The 21,445-nt window shown below is 43.9% G+C and overlaps 1 protein-coding gene across 3 annotated transcripts in view; it reads right to left on the bottom strand.

The window, feature by feature from the left end:
- Window positions 1–1,929: 1,929 nt before the first annotated feature.
- The window catches only part of siah1 (siah E3 ubiquitin protein ligase 1), a 29,698-nt gene continuing 10,182 nt past the window's right edge, over window positions 1,930–21,445 (bottom strand). The window contains exons 1-5 of one of the 3 annotated variants that reach the window (XM_085779862.1): window positions 15,447–16,710; window positions 13,736–13,792; window positions 7,078–7,259; window positions 5,956–6,252; window positions 1,930–4,584 (exon numbers count right to left, since the gene is read on the bottom strand). In XM_085779862.1, coding sequence (XP_085635988.1) covers window positions 4,213–4,584; window positions 5,956–6,252; window positions 7,078–7,259; window positions 13,736–13,792; window positions 15,447–15,564 — 1,026 coding nt within the window. In that variant the 5' untranslated portion in view covers window positions 15,565–16,710 and the 3' untranslated portion in view covers window positions 1,930–4,212. Of the gene's footprint in view, window positions 4,585–5,955; window positions 6,253–7,077; window positions 7,260–13,735; window positions 13,795–15,446; window positions 16,711–21,445 lie in introns of those variants that run through there. The other 2 variants (XM_085779865.1, XM_085779863.1) reach the window with 2 other exon arrangements.

Here is a 21,445-nt window from a genome sequence, read left to right as displayed (position 1 = left end):
AAAATAAATCTCTTGAATTAATCCCGTCACCTGGAAGAGAAATGACTCCCTTCCTCCTCTGGCTCCACCTACTTCTCCTGCAGCCCCTCACCCTCAGGCAGAGCTCAGTGCCACAGACAGACAGACAGACAGACAGACAGACAGACAGACAGACAGAAGCTGGTTGGAGGCTCTGGTGTCTCTACAGACACATTCTCCCTCTGCTCTTATAACCTGATCTTAAGTGAGAAGCTCGAGCTCCTGCAGCTGCACAAAACTATTTCTGTTCGTCGCTGCCTGTCTGATCTACCTCTGTGACCTCACAGACTGGCCCACATCCACAGACCTACTTAACAATGACAAACTCAGGAGGCTGACTGATGCTTTGAGGACAATAACACAGGGCTGAGCTTTACAGCTGAGGCACTGTTTTTTTTAACCTATGTCAGTTGATTCAGTAACTTTTAACTATGTGTCATCATGTACTGATTCAAGCAACACAGCAGAATACATCAAGCAGCATTTCAACATCTTAACATCGTGCCTCTAGCTGCAGGACACTCCTGGTCCTTTTAGTACTGATTTGCTTATTTGACCTGGTAAGAAACTATAGTGGTGCATGTGTTTCATGATAAATGGCACTGGATTTTGAGTCAGCAGCATCAACCCTTTTAGATTTGTTGAGACTGGATGTTTTTCTCTAGATGCAGTAATAAAGATGCACCTGTTCACACCAGCACAGTAGCTACCACTGCCGTGATACTGGACTTTAACCATTAACTGCTGGAGCTTGTTTTCTATCATTCAGAGGATCTCCTAGCTGTGATTGAAACCAGTGACTTCCTGATGGATTATCTATTCTCTACAGATGATGAGCCGCTACATAATCATTTGACCAACCACACATTTACTGTATGTGCTGCTCGTACCAAAGAGCCGTTATCCGCTGGCCTGTTCTGGATCATAACACGCTCACCTGACCCGAGTGCAGAGGAAGGCGGGAGGAGAATGTATGTCACCATTCAGACAGGAAGCGAATCAAAGGAAGTCATGTCTGAAAGCAGGAGGTGTCAGTGAAGGGTCTGATGAATATGAAGAAGATGCAAATCACGTGCTGTGACCTCTGCAGTCGCCAGATCTGAACTCAACTCAGCGTCTGAGAGATTTTAACTGTGCTGCTTCATGTTATATTCTGTTTCAATTACATGTAACTACTCAAGCACTCGAGCCACGTCTGTAACATCTTTTACTTTTCAAATAATTTGTTTTGTTTAAAAAAAACAACAACTATTTGTACAATTAGGATTCAATCTGGCTTCATCTCTCCACTTTTGTCAATCGCTGCTTCTACAGTATTTTATCGTCTATTTGTACCGACTGTTGATGGTGATGGTTCTGTTTTGCATCTTGGGAAAGCACTTAGTAACCTTGCAAAGAAAATTACTATCATTATCCTTTTTTTTTTACCACCACCATTATCACTAACAAATTCACACCAGCCACAACATGGTCATGGGCACATACACAATGTGTACAGTGAGGTGCAACAGACTCAGACCACTTGTGTGTACACTTACATTAACTGTACACACTCACACACACAAAAACACCATACCTTGTCTTGATATTGTGGCTGATCAGTGGGAAATATTTCATTGAGCTGCTTTGAAGCTTTTGTACCACAACTGTTAGATGAAGCCCAATTTTAAAGGCCAAGAAAAGAGAATTAAATTACAACGCCACAACAATTTGACACTCACCTCCTCATGAGCACCATGTGATAAAAGACTGAAAGCACCTGAAACTCTACTAAATGGACTTCGAATGTGAATCCAGAAAACCTATGAACTTCTTCACTGGTTAGTTTGTCGTCGTCTCGCCCTGTCTCAGTTCGGTGCTGGGTTCAAAACACAACGTCTGCAGGGAAAGAAATGAAGAACGGACACCGGGTATGAAAAAGATAGATTTATTTAATGACAAATTAAAACAGAAAATAAGTCAAGGAGTTGAGGGGGAGCAGCAACATTACTGAGACTCCACATGAAGAGAAAGGGAGAGATGATTGGCTTGACCTCCCTCCCTCCTCACAGACAAAAAAAAAGTAAAAGAAAAGAAAAGACTTACCACACAAACAAAAAAGGACAGAGAGACAAACAGATGGGGAAAAACAATCCAACTCTGGAGAGAAGAGAAAAAAAAAACAAACCTTCAGAAGAACGACACAACTTGCTTTTTAACTACAAACACTGACATTGAGCCACAAGTTTTACAACTGCCTTTTAACGTTTGTTTTTAAAAGTCATTACAAAAAATGATAATTATGATAATCTCCATTTAATAATAACAATAGCAACAATATAACGGTAGAAACTGTCCCTCATTCCTAGTTGGGTGATCAGTCAGTCAGTGGTTGAGGCCGACGCTGGCAGACAGAGCGAGAAGGAGGCAGAGTAGAAATGAAAGAAGAGCAGGGGAGAGAGAGAGAGGGAGGGGAGGAAGAGAGCAGGCAAATGTCCATCACACACATACACACACACACACACATAGACACACACTCGCACGCACACACGCACACACGCACCCACACACACAGTTCTCTCCTCTCAAACAAAAAAAAAACAACTAAAATAGTTAAAAGAAACAAGACTTAATAAACTCAAAAAGAAAACTTTGAATCAACTGAAATGCAGTGTTTTTTTTTTCCTCATGAAAAAACAAACAAACGAATAAACAAAAACAGACAAACAAAACAACATCCTCTGTTCCTCGGTCAAAGATGCTCCAACACACACTCAATTCACCCACTATTACACCTGTACACACAGCCTGTAATGCAAAGACCAAAAGAGAGTGAGAGTGAGAGTGAGTGCATGTGTATACTGTATGTGTGTGTGTGTGTGTGTGTGTCAGAACGCCACTGTTGTGTCCACTCCATGAAATTAAAAAAAAAGAAAAAAGGAAAAACAAAATCCAGAGCTGATGTAGCTTAGGGCCTTCTTGAATCCATACAGTATGAGAGCAGAGTCTAATAACTATCGACAATGACAGTCAACTATTTAAAGAGCGTCCGATGCACAATCTTTAGCCTCAGGGTGGACCAGCGTGGACCGGGAGGGAAAACCAGATGAGCCAGTCCGGATGTTTTTACATCCCAGATGTAGACAGACATCCATGGAACCCGAACGCACGTCAGACGTTCTGGTCCTTGGCAAAAACTGGGTCGTTATGGTTGCTACAGCTACAGCCATCCATGCCTATATGGGTGACAGGTCCAGTCCCAGCTCTCCACATCCGTGTCAGTCGCAGGTGAAAATAAATATCCAAATCTGTGACAAGGAAGTTTTTTTTTTCCTGTTGTTTGTTTTTTTTTCTTCTTTTTTTCCTTTCCCCCCATGGACTGGCTTCCTCTTTGATCCGGTCGCCACCAGCCACAGCCGCGGTCCGAGCCCCACAAGTGTCGGAGATGTGTGAACCGTTTGATCCAGGAGGTCTGACGGGTACTGAGGTGAGTTACAGACGGAGGAGGGAGGGAGGGGGGGGGAGGGGAGGGGAGGGGAGGGGGGTAAACGGTAGATAGCTGGATAGCTACCTAGCACTGACCAGGAGTCCTTGTTGAAACTTAAGCTTGAGCCTTTCTCGTCGTTGAGTGCCGTCGCAGCTCGGAGCTGCTCGGCGGGGTTGACCAGCTTCCCGGCGTCTTCGGGGGGCAAAGACTTGGGAGAGCTGTAGTGTCTGAAATGTCTGAGGATGAACTGAGGGGGGAGGGGGAGGGAGAGGAGGAAAGAGAGACACTAAAAATAAAGAGTGGCGCGAAATCACTCCCGAGAGAGACGTGACCAAGAAAACGAGTGTTTGACAAGCGAGTTTGACTGAACAGCTTCTCAGTTTGTGTCCGTGTTTATGACCGAGAGAGGGTGAGGCTGCGTGTGCGTGCACGAGTCTCACATATATATTTATATGCGTGTGTTGTTTTTCGAAGTCTATAGCCGTCACTACACAGTTATGTCCTTGTGTGTTTATTCCATCCACTCATCCATCCATTCATCCATCCATCCATCCATCCATCACACCCACCCCCTGCGCCTCCACGGCTGCCCGATCAGACAGTCCAGTTCCACGTCTCTAGGGGTGAGGCAGCGAGGGGGGCGCCGTGAGGTCACAACTGATTTGACCCCCTAAAAAATGCCCCCTGACAATCTGTAACTTTTTGACCCTCTTCTCTTTCAAAAGTTCTTAGCACATGGAGATGGTGACGTTGATGCCCAGGTTGCCGTTCTCGGCGAACAGCTGTGCGATGGACGTGTCGAACACCAGGCAGTCGCTGTTCATGATGGCCGTCGCGATGCCCTCGTGGATGGAGCGTGGCGTGGCCTCCCAGGTCAGGCGGCGCCGGTGCCCGTTGAGCTCCAGCCGGTAGGCGAAGTTCTCGGCCTGCTTGCGGGTGCCGATGAGCTGCACGATGGCGAAGAACTGCTGGTGGCCGTCGTACTTCTCCTGCTTCTCCAGCACCAGCATGAAGTGGAAGCCGAAGCACGACTGCATCATGACCCAGTCCACGGCGCCGGGAAGGTTGATGTCCGTGGCCAGGAACACGATGTCCTCCCCCTGCGCGGACATAACAAGACAAGGTGCTTAATGCTACACAATCAGATATCGCTAAACTTCAAGTTCACAACTGTTGTCAGGATCTTTAGAGCCACTGCACAGAACAACATGTATCCATAGTGCGGTTTGTTTGGTAACCCTTCACTTTACAGGCCGCCAATTACCTCATAATGTCAAGAAATGACAATTAATTGCATCATAATGTCTAGAAATAGACTGAAAATAATGGTCGATTTCATAGAAATGTAGAGAAATAGTAGCCCAGAAATATCAGTCAATTGCAAGGAATTCTGGCCTTTCCCAAAAAATTCAAAGCATGAAAAGCATGTGTAATCTTTTGCCTTTATTAAAAACACTACATTACTTTGAAATTGACTGTTATTTCTTGGCTATTTCTTGGCATTACTACACAATTAATTGTTATTTCTTGACATTATCACGTAATCATCATGTAATTAGGGGCCTGTAAATTAAAAGGTTACTGTTTGTTTTAGTTGGAGGTGTGGCAGCAGGATTTTCCCCATCGTCTCTGAGGTGGTCAGTGATTGAGGCTCTGACATCAGGACCACCGACTCTTTTGTGGATCGCATCAAATATTAAGTTAAGACACACTACTGACTATGAAGCTGCACTGTGACTGAAATCGCTGTGTCACTGAGTGAAGCTGATAGAAGGAGACCTGATGAATGTTTTCCTGAGGTTAACACTGACGTGAGCTCCTCAGGAACATCTGGACAAGACAACAGCTGACAGGAGGAGCTGTGGTTTCTGCTCTGATGGAAGAAAAACTGAGCAGCCTTCAAGTTTAAATGTGTGTGATTCTACTTCACAGGTCTGACCTGCAGAGGGCCAAAGCACAGCGGGAGTGTCTTTTAGCCAAGCCACTGTAATAGGTTTAAGTAAGGTAAGTCACATGCTACACACTGCTCTACAGTAAGTTGTTTGAAGGGTTTAGATACATTTCAGATTTCTTTCCAATATCAGGCTGAAATCCTGTAATTTCTGTTGTGAAAATGTAATTAAACATCAAGAGATTAGCTGTTGAAATTAATGAATAAAATAAAATAAAAACAAGGAGGCACTTTTTTGGCGATGTTTTAGATTTGCAATGTAAAAAAAAAAAAGGCCAGATAACAGTGTTTGGAAAAATGTTATAAGTGTGGGATTGGTAAATCTAAGATATAATTTATATTGTATAGATTATTAACGGATAATGTGCCTACACATTTAATGAAGCTAATGTCCATTAGCCGTAGTTTGACGATGTTTGCATGAGAAGAAATACATCAACTACATGAGTGTTAGTTCAGACAGACATGGACCCTTATCAGCTACAGCAGGACCACAGTGAGGCCGCTGTCGGTGTCTGACCTGCAGCGTGGTGATGGACTTGTGCTGGTGCATCAGGTGAGGCATGACAGCGTCCAGGGAGCCCTGCCACTTGCAGGAGGCGCCGGGACAGGGGCAGGAGTACGGCCGAAACTCGCACAGCTCTTCGTGCTCCGTCTTGTCGGTGTGAGGCAGGGTGACTTCGCAGCCCGACGAGGCGTACTTGCAGGGGAAGAGTACGGAGTTGGCCACCTTCTCCATGGCCAGGTTCCTGATGGAGCCCAGCGGGCCTCGGCAGGTGGGGCAGCAGGTGAGCTTGGGCCGGCAGTTGGAGCATACCTGGGCAGCGACAAATAAGGTGGTGTTTTTTTCTCCGTTAGATGTGTTATTCTCTTTAACTGTTCAAGCAAAACGTAGCAGGCACTGATCTAGGAAAAGGTTACAAAAAGAAATCTGCTGCATTGAAGGATCCCAACAGCACAGTGACCTCCATAACTCCTTAATAGAAGCTGTGTGTGAACCAACCAGGACCCTTTCTAGTTTCTCTCATGTCCACACAGACCACCAGGTTCTTGGTCACCTCTCTCACCAAGGCCCTTCTCCCTGATTGGTCAGTTATTTGTCATATTGAGTGTGTAGACTGGTAAAGAAGTAATATTATAGTTTTAGCATCAATGCTGCATTTGGAAGGTGTTCAGATTCCTTCACCTCTTTATGTATAAAGGAGCATCTTTTAGTTCCTATAATTTGTCCTTTTTTTTTTTTTTTTATACCTCTCCAGTATCATTATAACCTGTTAAATATTAGTGTCTGTGATATATTCTGATCAGCAGTAATTTTGTGATGACTAAAGGTGAGGTGAGTAATGATTATCTTGTAGCTGAGCATAGTACAGATGGATGTAGATTACTGCAGCACTAAACACATCATCTCATGCAAGATCACACTCCAACAGGAAGTTATTTTGGTGTTCAAAACTCACAGTGAGTAAAAAAAAAGTGTTTCTTTCTTTTACCTTTCTACACACACACACACACACACACACACACACACACAAACAAACTTAAAACATTTATGCAAATGATGAGACACTCTAAATGTCATCCAAGATGTTCTGCGTACAACAAGCGGCTCTGGTTACTCTCCAGGCTGGACTGTACATACCAGGTGTCCGGACTGGCACTGCAGGATGGGGGGTAGCACATAGTCAAAGCAGACAGGGCACTCGAACAGGCTGGCCAGGTCACTGTTGGAGGCTGTGGTGCCTGACAGGGTGGGCACGCGCTGAGAGGGTGGGCACTTAGAGGTTCCTGTGGGCAGCGCGGTGGCGGTCTGGCGACTCATTTCTGTCACAGAGAGAGAGAGAGGGGGTTGTGATGGTTATTTTATTTGTCTTTTAAAACAATGCAGTTGGATTTGCTCACCACCAAAGTATGGACCTCTCCTTGTTATACCTCTGACATTTATAAGCTGTGATACTTTGCTCCTGACACGTTTATACCAAAAGCTGAGGAGCAGTCCACTATAAAAGATGTGGGAAGAGAAACGATGAAACCGGCTGAGACTGAAAACCCAGGAAACGTGCTGAATGCAGATGGTTGACCTATGAGGCACTAAAATCTTATTTGCCATGTGTTTCTCATGCATAGTGCATTTTCCTGTAACTCAAGAGCGACCAAAAAGTTAAGCAGCTATAATGAGCTTTTGCAGTAACTGTATTGTAATGACAATGGGAAAAATGTGGCAACGTCGTGAATGCTGATTAAACCACAGAGCTCTCCTCAGCTTTACAGAGCTTTAGATTATTGTTAATCTCATCAAAACTACAAATATACACCGATTCGCTCTCGGGTCGAAAAACCCACTGGACGACACCTGCTCCGCACCAAACAGCAGGCAGTCAGATGTTTCTCTCAGGAATATAGGTAGAGACCAAACACAGAGGTCAGACAGACTGGATACTGGACCTTAGACTTCATTTCATTGGGGTGACAGAAACAAATGTTGAATAAAACTGTTCACTCCTTCAGTCAAGCTCTAACCAATATTTCTGGAGTCCAAAATATTTTGACAAACACACACGCTAACCAAATCAAATTTCTTGGACCACCACATAAACAATCTTTCTCTCACCCTCATCATCATGGGAGGTAGAGAGGAAGTGTTTCAGGCTGTGACGGCGCCTTAATTTGCCTCCTGATGAACAAATGTGAGAAATTTAAACTTCCATCCTCCTCGTGTTCTTCCACCAGTTTCATATTGAGCCAACACGCTGAAATCTCATCTGTGATATCCATCACTCGCAGCTTCCAATGCCACAACCCACTGTGCGGCATGTTTAGCCGTCAATCATTGTAAACATCTCATAATCAACGTCGATTCCTCCCGGCAACGTACGGGTTTACATAAATGTCAATGCGATCATCATCGTGGGATGGCAAACAGCTGCATCGACATACAGAGCCAATCACTGTGGTTACCCACTTGTCTCAAACTATGTCAGCTACTCATCCTGCCATGCTTCCCAGCGCGGTGTGACCGCTGCAGCTGCGTGTTCATAACCACAGCACATTTATGATTCAAACCAATTAGCTGTTTGTCCTTGGCAGCTCGTTTACATTTCTTTAAGGCAACATATACCATCCCATCAGCAACGAGCAGGCATAGACATTTTACACAGACACAAGCTGCGTAAGATGAACGAGCAGACGACACGTCAGTATTTTGTCTGTCACTTTCCATCTACAACGTATCTGTTACTGTCCGAGCTCCAAGTCTGAGCTCTACAGATTTTCTTAGTCACATACATAAAAAAAGAACCACCCGACAGCAAAGTGAACTCAGATGTGGTGTGTGTGTCTCTGTGTGTCTCTGTGTGTGTGTGTGTGTGTGGAGCTGCTGTTTCCTATCGTGCTGTGCAGTTGCCTTGGTAACAGGTTTGTGATTAAGTATGGTATGGCCTGTGGAGCAAAGAAAGGGAGAGGGGAGAGAAATGGTCGGTTAAAAAAAAAAAAGATGGGCCAGGGAATAGGTATGTGTTGAAGAAGAAAGGCAGGGGGGAAAGCCAGTGGAGATGAAAGGAGGGTGGGAGGAGGTGAGGAGAGGGGGTAAGAGACGGCAAAAGTAAAGAATCAAGTAGGACAAGTACATAATAAGAGGAGGGAGCAGACAAGCTGCAATCTATGTGGTCTTAAAAAAACAAAACACAAACAGGACAACACAGTGTCCAAATAAAAAATGCAGCAGCAGTGTGGAGATATAAAAGAAGAGGAGGGGGGATGTCTGAGGTCAGATCTTATCTGGGCAGTACGGGGGTTTCAGGGTGCGATGATGATTGTACATGCCCACGTCTCCGCAGCCCCCCTGCTGCCCCGCATAGTTAATCCTTTTTATAGCCCTGCCCACAGACAGACGCAGCAGCACAGGAAGAGAGAGAGAGAGAGAGAGAGAGGAGAGAGAGAGAGTGAAAAGAGGGGAGGACAGTATGTGTGGGAGGTGAAGACAAGAGCAGAATCAGGTGGTGAGAGAGAGCAGCAGTATGAGTCCAGACAGAACAACAGCTGGAGAATTAACACCCACCGGATAAGTCCTGCCAGAGCTCTGGTCATGGCTGCTCAATTTGCTGAACCTGGCAGCTCATCTAACTATTAAAAAGGTGCTAAATGGAAAATACTTGGTGGGAGTCGCGGGGCATCCATGGTGGTATTTTGATGTTTTTTTCCCCTCTGGAGTTTTGATTAGTCTAGCATTCGATTGCTCCTTTTTTTATTTTGTGAAGAAACTTTTATCTCTTATTTTAGATGAACTGAGTTACTCACAAACAGCAGCAGTCTGCTTTTTAAAAAACGAACAAACATCTGTAAAGAAGTAAAACTGAGAGAATCCATGGTTTTGAAAACATTTTTAAGCCAGTAACTAGTTTCAATTCGCCTACAAATAGGAAGTCTTTCCATGATTTGTGATTTCCTGACATTTCTGACCGTTCCCAGATGGCTTCACAGTCGTCCAACAGCCATAAATAGTGTGATCTTTTTTATACACATCATAATCATTCCCTCTAGCATCTAGCTTGGTAGCTGGCAGCATTACCAGCAGGCAAGGCTGCATGTCTGCATAGGGCCCTATAAAACCCGTTTTATTTTTTCATTTTTGTAAATTCTGCATAATTTTTTTTACATTTTTTACCTTTTACTCTTATTTTACTACCAAAAAAGTGTGTTAATGACTAAAATGTACACAAATTAAATAGAAATTACTTTAAATTTATTGAGGTAACAAACAACACTTTTCCTCCGTACTGCATGATGCAACGCAACACTGCACTATAGGTACTTTGAGTACCGGTAATGCTTGAGCTTTAAACTGTTTCCAGTAAAATCTATATTATTACTGGTAGTTTAAAAAATAATTTCCTTGTTTTTCCCATGGCTTTTGGACAATAGGTGGTCATTGCATGAATTTTTACGCTTCCAGGCAACAGAATGTAAGTTCCTCTTCCACCCGAAAACAGCATTTCAGTCAAATTAGGTCAAATTCTGAGATATTCCTCGTTAAAAACAGATTCTGTGTTAATTGGCCAATTCCGTGATTGCGGAAATCATAGGGCCCCTACATATGCGCTCTCATGCCAACAGCAGAGGTACAAACTGAATCTAATGAGAGGCTATTAGCTAGCTGCCCCTGCGCCTGCCTGCCTGTAAACACATCTGCTGTCTTAGCAGCTATTAATAGATCTTCTTAGCTGGCTAGCATGCTAGCAGCGGCACTAAGAGCAGGGACGACCAAATTAGCTCAGGACATTCAGCTAGTCCAGGTCCAGGGTCAGTGTCAGCCAGCATGTGACAGCATGTGAACATCTAACATGGGCTAGCTTTAAACAGGCAGTCGATAGCTTGACAATGCTACGGTCATTACTGCAAGGATAGAGGAATTTGGTAGATGGGCACCACACACTGTCGTGGTATAAATGCCAGCTGGTTAGTAGTACTGCATTCAGATTTTAACTATCACTATAAATATTGTCGACACTGTGGTTAATATAACTTACTGTTAAGCATTAACCAGCAACAGTCTCCATGCGGAAAATACCTAACATTTTGTGTTGTGTCAGTCTAAATACATCAGGAGGCAGTGGTGCTCCTGTGGAGATTTTTCAGCCACTTGTTTCAATACACTTAAAAAAAAAAACTAAATTAGAGGTTATAAGCAGGTAAACCCCATAATGAAAGCCCATTGACTCCTTTTCCACTGCCAGTTGATTTTTTCAACCTGAGGACACACAGAGAACAAAGGTATCACCTGTGCTTACAGAGCACACACACACACAGATGGAGAACCGGTGTCACAACTGTCACTATAATCATGGATTTTTAATATCGTTTCATCTAGATATATCCAAGTTGGAAAAGTGCAAACCACTTTTGTAGAAGATTAATTTTTTTTATCAAGGTCAAGGACTAACTTGTTAAATTTACAAAAAACACAAACTTTTCCCATTATACACTCTGGACTGACTGAATAAGTTTAACCTTTGTTCAGGTCACATTGACGGCACAACTCAGACGAATACAACAGACGCATACCAGCAACTATATATGGACTCAGACTAAAGTATTTTCCCTTTGCTTAAATAGGCCTTGATAAGGACACATAAACTTATCACAAGAGTGGAGGCTATCTGCCAGCTCTGTGTATGTGTGTGTGAGTGTGTGTGTGTGTGTGTGAGAGACAGCGTTTGAGAGAGGACTTCATGTTATTTGGGTGTGGCTGATTGGTACTGTCAAACAAATGTAACACTTCAGTTCCATCTCATGATGTGCGTGACCGCTGGAGTCGACAAGTGTCAATGTAAACCGGTGAGAAATTGCCAAGTTGTCAATCTGCCAATCTGTAACCATGATGATTAAAAAAAAAAAGACACATTCCCTCTTGATTTCAGATCAAACAGCCTCTGTAATATGCTTGTACACGGTCGTGACTAATGGGCTGACGACATTATATAAAATATAGCGTGAAGACGAAGAACTGCGGCTCAGTGAGCAGAACTAATGTGTGGCTAAACATACTTCACTGAAATAGATCAACGCTGGACCTCGAGCGGGAGGGAGGCCAGGGAAGGGGGCATGTTTTATGTTCTTAGAGCCGAACCTAGCCCTAGTTGGGACTGTATGAAAATGTATAGTTTTAATTCAGTCATGAGGGTGTCATGTATTTGGGTAAAACACGTTCAGAATCACCAGTATCTCCGGAGTTTGGGGGCCAACATGGACACACAAGTAACGGCAAAAAGGCTCTATTGTATCAAAGATATTAATCATTTTCTTCGTCGTGTCTCTGGTATAAACTTTACTTGTGACAAACGTCTGACCATCTGGCGATCCAACAGCAGGTCCAATAGCTAGTTGGCAGCGCTTACAGCTACAACAAGTAGCAACATGCCCGAACTGAAGAGAGTGTGTGGGGGGGATAAACATAGTATCACTTGTTCAGCTGGCACATGGAGGCTAATAAGTGCCACTCAAGTAAAGATAAGCAAGGCCCAGCACCTTTTTGTTGTTTAGCAAGGCGGGTGGGATGGGGGGGGGTTAGAAATACATTTTACAGTCTGAATGTAAAGTTTACAGGCTAATGGGTTTTCCCTCTTATAATATAAAAACACAAAAAGGCACAACAAAAGGCAGTTTTGCAAGACTGGGCAGTTTTCCCAGCCAACTGGGCGATGCTTTCTTTAACAGGACAGGGCAAAAATCGATTTGGGCGGGCTGATTTGACTAAGGCTCGTCTTTATACCATCAGGGTGGTTTCTTTCTGCTGATTAAAATTTCCAGCAATATACCAAGACGTCTGAACAGTGAGGGAGGCAGAGAGGGCTAGACTAGAAAAACACTGTGTGAGGTGAAAAAGAAGACAGGTGCACGCAGGTTTTTGTTAAAAAAAGAAAAGAAAAGTTAAGTCACTTATCATAGTTTTTGTCGAAAGCTGCAGCAGCAGAGGCAGCACTGACATAAAAACTCCAATGTTCGACTGCAGCTACTGTCACATTCAAAGTCATATCTGTCAAATCTAAACACAGGGACACTTTCAGAGGCTACCGTTGTCATTGCAAAGAAATGTCCATTAAGTTTCCAAATTGTAAACAAAAAAAACGAAACAGAGCTTCATATGTGGTCCCCGGAGTCACTGAATCCATGTCAACCACAGCAATTACACTTCCCATTTCCTGTAGTTTTATCTGTTGGTATGAGTGAAGATTTATGTCCATAGCACTTAACAGAAAAAAAACAGTGAAAAGCATAAACTGGTCTAATGATACAATGACTGAGCAGCGTCTAGCCTCTGATTATTGGTCAAATCTGGCAACACAAAACAAAGGAAGTGAAAACATGGGCTTAGAGGGCTTGAGGGTGCAGAGAAAGTGAGTCAGCTGAACAGATAAGGAGGTGAAATGAGCACATGTATACTGGAGGGAAGGATGATGGAAGAAAGATAAGCGGTCATAAACAGTGACTCGGCACATGGTCTGACAGAGGAGAAGGAGGAGGAGAGGAGAAACATAGGAGGGTTTCTGTTTAACAGGGAGTTTAGCATGGCACTTTTAAATAACAGGCGATTAGCAGACAGACACATCCTCACACTTGGCTGCCGAAGTGAAAGAAACTCACAGCTCCAAATCCTCCAACAGGAAACAAATCCACTGACAGCTATAAGATTACAAGACATTAGGGCACAGACATGTGAAACAGTCCACTGGGATGGCCGCTGCTGTCACAGAACACGACTGAGGATGGACAGGGGAGACAGGTGAAGAGACGGATTTACTCACCTTCGTCCATAAGATTTCCAAATAAGGCTTTCGTCTTCTCTTGAAATGTGGGGACCTCTGGAAAGTGAAGGAGAAAAAAAAGACTGTAAACAAATATGACTTGGAGAAACAAAGCTATAAAACCCTCACAGGCCAGAAGCAAAACACACAGTGGTAGACACACAGTGCATCGTCCTTTACTACAGTGATGGCCTGGTTATGTCATTTGGTGGTTATTACACATGTTACATGTACACACACAATCAAGTCAGTTCACATATGAAGCAGCTCTGATTTTCAAGATGACACAGTGAAATGTTTCTGGCTGCCATCTCCACTGTGCTGACAGGCTATTAGAGTCCACTGTCTGTCTGGTCCACTTCCACAGATTGAACAAATATTCATTGCACTTACTGTACTGCTAATGCAATGCACATTAGCATGGTGCTTGTATAATGATTCAATCCTACTGTACTGTCTGACTGTGTCTGTCAGCGCTACCGCTTTCCCAGCACTGTTAATTCATATTTCATGAAACAGACTGTAGTCGGGATCATTTTGCTGATGCAAAGTCTTTCCATAAGTGACTCACAGCTGACTGTAATCTGTTCAACACTGTGATAAGACTTTTTGCAGGGCTCTCACTCTGTGTGAAGTCAATGGATCTAACTGGAATTGCACATACAGCCCTGTCAGTTTATGCACAAGCCCAACCCTTAGCCCCAAAAAACCTTGGCCGATATGAAAACATCTGAACCCACGGTAGTTTGTGTGCTGAAATGTGGATGCTTAAGAGTTACTCTCTTCGCTTCTGCCAAGCTTCTTCTAGCTGAAAGCCCATTGGCGGCGGGTGATGGGAGTGCTGCAAAGCATTACGCACTTCTCGCAGACCTTGAACCTGCTCAACTTAAAGTTCAACAGTGTAAGCACAGGAATTTGTCTTAGGATCCAATCGTTGCTTGCAATACAATTCAAGATCAGGCCTTAGTGTTCAGCACGTGCACAGTCAGCAGCAGCAGCAGCGTTACAAACAACACAAGCAAACTCTGCAGGCAAAGTAGACCGTCTAAACAGTAAACATGTGTCATCCTGAGTCAACTTATGGCTGGAAAACAGGCCAGTTAACCTTTGTTTTTGCTGTGCCTTAAAAAAAAAAGGAGTGTGGGGGGGAGGCAAGCTGTCAATCAACTGACCAGTAACATATGTGGAAAAGGGCTAAGAGGCTGGGAGTAGATGAAGAGATCACGAGTAGAGGGGAAGATGAAAAACAAGCTTCAACACAAACATGCCACTCTTTGTTCTCAACTCATAGCCCACTCTTCTCTCAGTCTCACACACACACACACACACACACACACACACACACACACACACACACAGTACAGTGTTCATACACACCGCCAGATACAATTCACAATGCAAGCACGCAACGCTTGCTGTACTCACCCACACACCAGCTTTTAAATATACATTCTGTCACAACGCACCGTGTACACTTTTTACTAAACAAGCTCCCTCTAAGAAATTTTTATCAAGCAGCTACAAATGGAGCTACAGCTGCTGGACTCAACACAGGAATTTATGACAGTTTACAACACCTTTGCTGCTGCTGCATGAAGGAAAGCTGCACAAAAAAAAACATCAAACTAATGAGGAGAAAATGTGTAAAAATGTTTCCACAAACAAGTGCACACGTGTGTTTTTATCTTTAAAAAAAAAAAAGCTCCTTCACCTTCAGTCCTGTTTACGCTCCTTTTGGCTACGCATGAGCAGAGCCTGAATAAGGAGTCCCAGGGTGGAGCGTGCAGCGCTACTTTAGCCGGCTTCAAATTCACTTGGACCACAGACATAGGGGTAGAGCATTCACGCAGCCCCTCTGTACCATTATTTCTCTGGCCTTTTCCATGGAAACCACACACTGTGGCTGCTGCCCTAAACACACCACAAAACAGAGGATCATATTTCTTCTTCCTCCTCCTCTCCCCCCATCTGGGAGGAGTGAGCGCATGAGGGTCCAGGGCAGGCTGTAATGAAAGAATGAGGGCTGTGTCCAGACAGAAGCAGATGGGGATGCTTGGTGGTAGCAGGAAAAATAAATGAGCGGACGAGAGCAGTGCGTGTGTGTGTGCGCGCGCCTATGCCTGTGTTGAGGAAATCTCAAAAAGTACAAAATCTCAAATTCCAAAGTCCCTCAGTCACCGCAGCAGCAAAACAGTTGCCGACGTCCAGCCGGTGAAGCAGACATCCATCAAACCTGAGTATCACCACCAGAAAGGGAGCACCAAGCAGGCTGTTGTTTGGTGCTTAAAGCTGCAGTGCAAGGAAACAGAAAAGCTCTCCAATTTGTTCTCTCTTCCTCTGAAAGCCTCGCAGGAAAAAAAAAAAAAATCAAGTCTGTAAGCAGTCTGTCAGTGTGTGGTCATCTAGCCACTCCCTGGCTGCTCTCAGCCACTAGGAACTAGAAGCAACACAAGACAAGTCACTTCAGATTTTTTCAATTTTTTCCCCTCCTCCTCTCTCCCCCTTCAACGCTGGATATTTATCCTTTCACAAGTTCCACCTCCCGTGTCTCCTGTTGCCAAATCTACAGGAAGTGCGGAGTCTGGCGGTGGTCACCACTGCAGCTTTTCACAGGACAGGTATATCCTCTTCCCAAAAGAAGTTGCAGGTTTGCAACAAGAAAGAAAACCCAATACAATTCAAAAATGGCAAAAGGAATGTCTACTTTCTATGAAAAACAAATCGTGTGTTGTGTAGACGAGTTGCTGGGGGGAAAAAAAAAAGACCCTGTGCTGATTTGACAACAAAGCCCTGCTCTATTAGTTTCCTGCTGTAAGAAAGCTGTAGCTTGCAGGAGGAGGAAAGAAGGGAAAGCCCCGGACAAAGTCTCTCTCTCACTCTCTCTCTCTCTCTGCCTGACTTTATCCCCTGCACCTTTTCTATTCAAGCCATGTTCTCTCTGTCCCCTGGAGTGTGCTAGGTGTCACTGCTGCTGGGTGTGTTTGAGCGAAACCCGGAGAAGCTAAGCCGGCATCCAGTGTCTCTCCAAACAGAGCATGCTCACTCACACACACACACACACACACACACACACACACTTCCCCTTTTTCTCTCTTGGCAGCTGCCTAGCCGAACACATAACCCCTTCTTCTCCGCAACACATTATTTTTCTTTCACACAAGACTTTGACTTCATTCTTACACATTTTCCACCCCTCTCCCCCACATACACTTCCATCTCTCATTTCTGTATCTCTCAGTTTAACCGCTTTTCTGTGTGTACAATTCCTTGCGTGCCTCGAGGCTGCATACTTCTCCACGATGGACAGTCTGTCTCGCTCTCTTTCTCCCCTCACTTGTGTTTCTTTTCTCTCTGCCCCCTCCCTCGGCCTGGCTCTGTGGTTGTGCAGGTCTCAGATTTCAGCCTTGTCTGGCTGCAGGCTGTACCACCCGCTGCCCTTGTTGACACCATACCTTTTTCTTACTACATTTTCTCTCCATCGTATCCTTCTATTGACTTCCTCCACACCATAGTAAGTAAGTGTATGTGTTGCTTTGTACAAACTTAACATTTCTTCCAATGTGTACTGTACATTACCATTGGACTCAAACATTTGCAAAACTGCAGCCAGAACTTGAAGAGCAAAGACAGTCCAATGTGTTTCCTCTATCATGGGCCTGCAGTCGTCTTGATTTAAATGTTAACTTTTCATTTTCTAAAGTCACTCTAGGTATGTGAAATGTTCTACTACTCATTTGTTCCTTTCTCTGACACACTCTCAGTCTCCTCTCTTGCACATACTCTCTGGCTCCCTCTCTAAAACACACAAAACAAAGCTGAGCCAGCCAGGAGAAGAAGCCAAAGTGAAACCAAAATATCACCGAGAGCCAGAATCTGTTTGTCAGCAGGAGAGAAAGTGATAGCTAGATTAGTGCACACAGAAACAGATACTGGCCCCATTCACATGGTTCACCAAAAAACGCATCTCGGGTGATTCAATCACATATGGACAGATTCAAACACAGATGTAGCTCATTTCAGCCCTGTAATCACCCAGCGTTTCTCCTTTTATTTTGTTTGCCTCTTTCCTGTTGCTAAGAATGCCACTGAAATTGTCATCATGACATTTCATGTGGAAGGTGTTCACAACTATCTAAGAGAAACGCTTTTGGATTCTGGCTGATCTACCACTGTGAGAGCACAGTTGGACTTGCTCAGCTTTAAGAGAGGACAGGAGGCACACTGCTGTATTCTCCTCACCGTCTTTACACTGCATCTGTTCACATTATCACCGGACAATATCAACATAATGCGGTCAGAAATTCAGCAGCACAAATAATATGGGCACAAAGAGCGCCTGCTGCGGCGCACATACATGCTGTGAGCTATAAAACAGCACTAGTGACACTAGTCAATGCCCAAAGTGCTATTAAAGGGGCAGGGCAACCAATACAACAATGAGCCATCTGGACCAGGCAGCAGTTCAACTCCTGAGACTCCAACACTTCATCAACTACAGCCAGGGGTTTACAAAAGGGGGTAGATTGGAGAGAGGGAGGGCGGGGAGGGAGAGACATATTATTTACATCTTAAACATGCTTTGGCAAAACAGATGACTACATTTTGTCATGCCAACAAAGCACCGCTGAGCTGAAATTAAGTAAGAGACAACAAGATCAGTGCATTGGAAAAGCTTGCTTTGGCTAGGAGTTTCTATAACAGGCCACGGCTGAGTTGTGCACAAGCCCACATTTCCATATGAAATGAATTGCTCTGTCATTTCCATTTACAGTCTGGTTTACACTAATCCCATAAAAGTGACTGAAGCAAGGCCAGAATAAAGGAAAAATAAATGTATTATTTACCATCCCTTGTTAAAAAGCACAGGTCCATTACATTAAGTCTCCATTTGTGGTTAAAATAAACATCATGTGACCAACGACCCCCTATTTAATCAAGCTTTGATAGATTTAATTATCACATTTGGTGTGATTTCAGTGGGTTCACCTTTGCTCTGTGCGTCATGTAGTTAATTCACGGCTTTATTCAACAAAGCAGATTGTGGACAGAATGAGCACTGTATTACTAGTCTATAAAGGTGGATGTAAAGTCCATTTGAAATCTCTGACTAGCCCATTACTGTCCCCACTCTTGTGTGAACTCTACAGGATGAAGCATGTAATATCAGCAAAGAATTGCAGGATGGCAATAGGCTTCATCTTTACTCAAATGCATCATGCTTTAACGAAACTGATCAAACTGGTCAGTGAAAAGCAGCTGTGTGCTACTGGAGGAAGAGAGCACAAGATGAAACATTTAAAACATGAGCATCAGTCAAACCTCATCACTGCTTAAGCTTCAGTTGAAATTTAACTTACATGCTTATTCTTACATGATTTATTTGCTAAATCTGTTCCATAACACAGCGACCGTACATATGAAATCACAGGGTAGACCTGAGCAGCTAAAAACCTACAAGTGCTTTAACCCGACTCAGAGGCCATGTTGGGTACTCACTCACATTTTCCCCCTCAAGTCATCCCTGCTCTGTTTCACTGCAGACTGTTTTATGTACATTTGAGAGAAAAACCCATTTGAGCATCACTACCATAGGAGCAAGGAGTAAGTTAATGTTGCTGCGCCAAAAGAGGAACATGCAAGGGTCCAGACTAACTTTTTTTTTATTACCCGGAGCACAGCAGTCCCCAACTTAGGAGCCATCTGTGTGCTTCTGCCGTTACCTGACTACGTGGATGCACAGTGTCACATGGCTTAACACGCTGGCCTTGTTTGTTGTGTCAGTTCAAACTGCACAGGTTGTCTCGAAATGTAATTATGTATCTTTAGAGTGGTTTGTTGAGTAATACTTGTTGATTTTGGCACACCGTACTTCAACTTGCACAGCAAATATTCACATTGCTACTGATAAATACTTTGATGATGATCCTAATGTTTCCCTAAATCAGGATTTGCCTCTGCTACACCAGTGTTACCAAGGAGAAAGTATGCGCCGATTGTTCCCTTAACCAGGGTTAAATTTACTGGTTGCACATGTGCAAGTAGGTGAAAAATGTACTAGCACCGTCTCAAATTTTAGGGGCAAAATGCCCCCATTTAGGGGCAGTCTGGAGCCCTGACATGTATACTATTGAATAATGTGTGAGTGAGCAAGCCAAAGGAACTAGTCAGGAGCCTATTCACTTTTAATGAGAGGTTCTCCCATGTGGCTCGGAGCTAGATTAGGTAACAGAGGAAACCACTCTTAAAACAAACATGAGGCAGTGCATCAGCAAGTAGAAAGCATTACTAGGGCTGGGTAAAATAATCGATATAATCAATAAAAAATTTTTTTTTGCAATATAAATTCACAGGGCATCGATTTTTTACCCCCCAGTACTCTCGTGCGTGATGAAGCAGCGGCACGGTTACGTCAGGTTGACGTTCAAGGGCACAGGTGCGCATTAGACTGCATTAGTTAACCTACTAGCCTACCTGCAGTCAGATGAATGAAGCAGCAGTTCATCTACATCTGTTATCATAGTAAATATGTCTACTATGTGTTCGCGGTTCTGTAGTTTGAGGAGGTTGTTGATGAATATTTCACTTTTTACTCTGACTCACAGTAACCATGGCCAGAGTTCATGTCAACTCAAACACACACACACTGTTACCCCGCATACAGGATCCTTAGTGCATGTTCTTCACACCGTAGATGAGCCAACGTATGAGACGTGTTACTGCAGAATAAATGACACGAGCAGCTCCGTGTTTTCACAGTCGGACTTTTCTCCTCCACTTTCTGACCGTCGGATCATAACACATGACACAACGGGCGACCTGACCGGGCCGGACTCATCTCATGAACCGCTCCAGACATTCACCGTCACTTTATTTACCATCGGCTCCATTTCACCACATTTCCTCCCTTGTTTTCAACTTTCACTTTGTAATTCTTGCCTTTAGCTGCAGCTGCAGCTGCTGCAGACATGACTAGAAACAGTTTAACTTCACACATGTAAACTGTGCAATGCTTTCCATTTAAACGTGTACACGGTAGCGTCCATCTGAGACTTCAGTAGGGCTGCCCCCGACCAAAGATTTTCTTGGTCGACCAGTGGTCGTCATTTATAGCGATTAGTCGACTAATCGACTCACGTGTATTTGTGTCTGTTTTGGACATCATCATCATCATCATTTTTTCATGTTTAATTAAGACAGAAACAGGTCCTTTAAGTCTGGCACAGCATTTCAGCTTCTCTAGTCAGAGTGAAGACTTCACAACAGGGTAGTAGTTCTCCACTCTCGTTGCAGTTCTTCAGAAGAAAAGACTTCCTCGCTGATACAGACTGGAGTCGCAGTGAAGCAGAGGAAGAAGATGAAGTTTCCGCTTCCCACTGTTCCCTTCTGTCTGTTTAACACATGGATTAATGCACCCACTCGAGACTGCAGTGAGCTGTATTATGGCATATTAAGGATAAAAGTAAAAGGAGTGAGATCAATATAGAGAGCTCCATGCTATGTATTCAAACAAAGGATATTTTGTTAGAGGTGGAATATTACTAAGAAATGTGTGGAGCAGCCAGACGAGGCCCCAAACTCAATCCTTCAGCGAAACAAAAACAACAAATCATGAACATTTCCTTTAGGGGTAATGTTATAACTCTTTTCACTTTGGCAGTCACCTCTTTTCCACAGCAGAAAAAACAACAACCGAGTGCAACAGTGCGGCTT

This window comes from Trachurus japonicus, chromosome 6, assembly GCF_045865225.1.
Source record: "Trachurus japonicus isolate A0001 chromosome 6, Traja_1.0".
NCBI lineage: Eukaryota > Metazoa > Chordata > Actinopteri > Carangiformes > Carangidae > Trachurus > Trachurus japonicus.
Note: the sequence above shows the minus strand (reverse complement) of the source record. Positions and strands in the feature narration are given on the sequence as shown.